Genomic DNA, 2,917 nt, shown 5'->3' on the forward strand with positions numbered 1-2,917 from the left:
CCGCCGGCCGCAGCCAGCCGGGGCATAATACGGTAAATAAATACGAGCATGGGGATCCGCGTGTGAACGAAGCCCCACTCCCCCTCCCCTTTTGCTTTCGCTCCCGAGCCGGCGCTTTTTTTTTCTTGAAATTTCCCTCTTAAAATGAAGGTGCGTGTTATACGCCGGTGCGTGTTATACGCCAATAAATACGGTACTTATAAGGTAATGCGGGATAAAAATCTAATAAAAATTTATTATAGAGTACTCGGCTCAGGAGTGTAAATATTAGCACTGTCTAGCACTGGAACTGCACTGCATGTGTCAAATGCAGCCACAGTATCTTGGAAAAAGATGCAGAGGGATGCTATGCTTAATATCTCCATGTACTTCAAACCAGCTTTTTTGTTTTGAATCCAAACCCCATTGAACAGCCTACTAAATGTACTATCTTCTGTGGATGCTTTGAATGTTAAATCAACAACACTTTTGCTTAACTAATTTAGTGGTTTTATCATGAACACATCAGTTTATCAAGTAGAAATGAACTTCATTATAAAAAGTCAAGGCATATTCTTCATTTCCTGTATAGCAAGAATAAATTGCAATTCTGTTTTCACAAACATACTGATCACAAACTAGCTACTGTTATTTTTGCCTATTGTGCTAAATGAATTCAGTCTGACTAGTTCACAATTCAACATATTGTGTGAATCCAGAAAATTAGATTAAGTAAATTGTGATTATACTAATAATACAGAAGCATATTGTGTAAGTACAATGTATAAGAGGACAGACTGTCATTTCAGCTGGCTGTTAAATTGTGCCAACTCTTAAATTACTTTTACCTTTAAAGTATTACAGAGAATTCTTAGATTTAAAGGAGACTTAAAGATAATCTCAGAAAACTGGAAAAGACCATTGTTTCACATACTAGCCTAATGATTATAGATGTGTCATATAATTGGATGTTTAAATAAGCTGAGTAATAATTTTTGAAATTCAGATATATAGGTATGAATTAAAAAGCCTCTCCATGTCCTAGCAGTAGATCAACTTCAAACTGAGTAGTAATTCAGAATTTTAAGATGCTGTGTTAGGTTGTGTGAAGGACTCCATTCCCAGGTCAGATTCAGCTTGTATAATCTTTTGAATTAAATCTTTGCATTTTATAGTGGAATGTAGTAACTTTTACTTTCTTCCTTATATCAAAGTAAAAAATACATTTTGGCATTTGTATTTTTAGATATTAACGTATACCCGGGATTAGCTGTGTTTTTTCAAAATGCTTTGATATTTTTTAGGTAAGTACCGATGCCTAAAGAGTTGAATAAGTTAAAGTTAATAGTTTAAATGGGTAATTCAGACAGCAGAATGGGTGTTAATGTTCATTCTCCATCACTGTATATCAAAATTAGAAGTTAAATAAATATTAAACCTAACAATAAAATAGGAAATTTCTAAGCAAATAATTAAAAAAGAGCATATGCTAGGCTACTCTTGTGTTTGCAAGGCATCAGATTTCCTGCTACTATCATTTGATAGGCTAGGTAATAAATCCATTTATAATTTCAATATTGCCATTTAGATTTTCAAAATCAAAATTACCACCTCATAGTAGAATACCTTTCCTTGTCTCTTCTATGACTGAACAAACATCTGGAGCACTGTTTTAGTCAGACATTCAAAACAGGCTGCGTATATATGTTCAGTTCTGTGATAAAAGTCTCCTTCAACTTGTGTCCCTGAAGATTCATGCTTTGCCCAACTGTCTTCTAGGCCCCAGTTTTTAATATCAAGTAGTTCTCAAGATGAAATCAGAAGGAACAGTACATGTTCTCTTTTCCTTTGCCTTCAGGATTTATTCCACTAGCCTTTGCTCATTAAGGGAGGCTGTATAGATAGTGCTGTATTTTATCAAACTTGTGACTAGTACTATTACTATCACAGGTAAAGATTTGCACAGCCTTGTTTGCATATGCAGGTACATATAGAAAGAGACTATTCACAAGGTTATTACTGTTTTTAAAAAATCTTTATTCATAACAACCCTCTCTTCTCAAGATAGAAAAATTACACAATACCTTTGATGGGTACTTCTAGGGCCCTCTGCTTTGAAATATCCTTTAATAATGCCGCACTTGTTCAATACAACTGAGGTCAGAAGTAAATGTGATTAGGCACAATTTCACGAATGAAGCTGAGAGGTCAAATATTATTTACCCTTTTCTCCCACTGAACTGTTTTCATTTAAGCAGTTCTTCATTAAAACACACAACTGAAATCTATATACATCTTAAGAATAGCCCTTTGAGTTTGTTGACTATATCGTCCCTTTTTTTATTCTCCCCCCCCCCCCAGTTTTTGGATTTTAAGTGATAGAAGCAGTATGTTTACACAGTGTTTAATATATTTTAGCAACTGTAAAAGCTACTTTCTTTTCAACATTTAAGCAATAAACAGGCAAAATGGCTATTTATCCTTCACTTCACTGTGCTTTCAGTTGAATTCCTTTGAATCTTAAAGAGTGCATTAACTTATCCAGTACTGATCTCTTTGGTTTTTTTTATGGAAATGACAATGTGTTCTATTCGAGGGAAAAATAAATACTGACAATTTAACTAGTTCAGTTAATAAGGCTTTGTTGATATGCTACTTCAACTTCCACCTTTTAAAAAATGCTCTTTAAAAAGATCATATCACCAAAGCACTGGATACTGGATTATATTGGAATTACCGTAAATCCATTATTGCCATATTCAAGCACATATGCTTTTTCGTTTAAAACTAGTGATGGAACAGTTGAAATATATGCTAGTTTTTACTGTGCCTTTTTACTGAAGAACAAAACAATGTTTGACTTACAGGTCTAAATTTCTGTTTTTGTAGTACCCTTATCTACAAATTTGGAAGAACAGAAGAATTGTGGGCCTAAGAA

General features: G+C 33.9%; 1 protein-coding gene across 1 annotated transcript in view; it reads left to right on the forward strand.

Annotated features, from left to right (window-relative positions):
- The window catches only part of LOC107300823 (transmembrane protein 50B), an 11,637-nt gene extending 8,723 nt beyond the window's left edge, over nucleotides 1-2,914 (forward strand). Inside the window, exons 5-6 of the mRNA XM_015830112.1 lie at nucleotides 1,226-1,283; nucleotides 2,869-2,914. Coding sequence (XP_015685598.1) covers nucleotides 1,226-1,283; nucleotides 2,869-2,914 — 104 coding nt within the window. The remainder of the gene's footprint in view (nucleotides 1-1,225; nucleotides 1,284-2,868) is intronic.
- Nucleotides 2,915-2,917: the final 3 nt, after the last annotated feature.

This window comes from Protobothrops mucrosquamatus, unplaced genomic scaffold (genome assembly GCF_001527695.2).
Source record: "Protobothrops mucrosquamatus isolate PMUCROS unplaced genomic scaffold, P.Mucros_1.0 scaffold8614, whole genome shotgun sequence".
Classification (NCBI taxonomy): Eukaryota; Metazoa; Chordata; class Lepidosauria; order Squamata; family Viperidae; genus Protobothrops; species Protobothrops mucrosquamatus.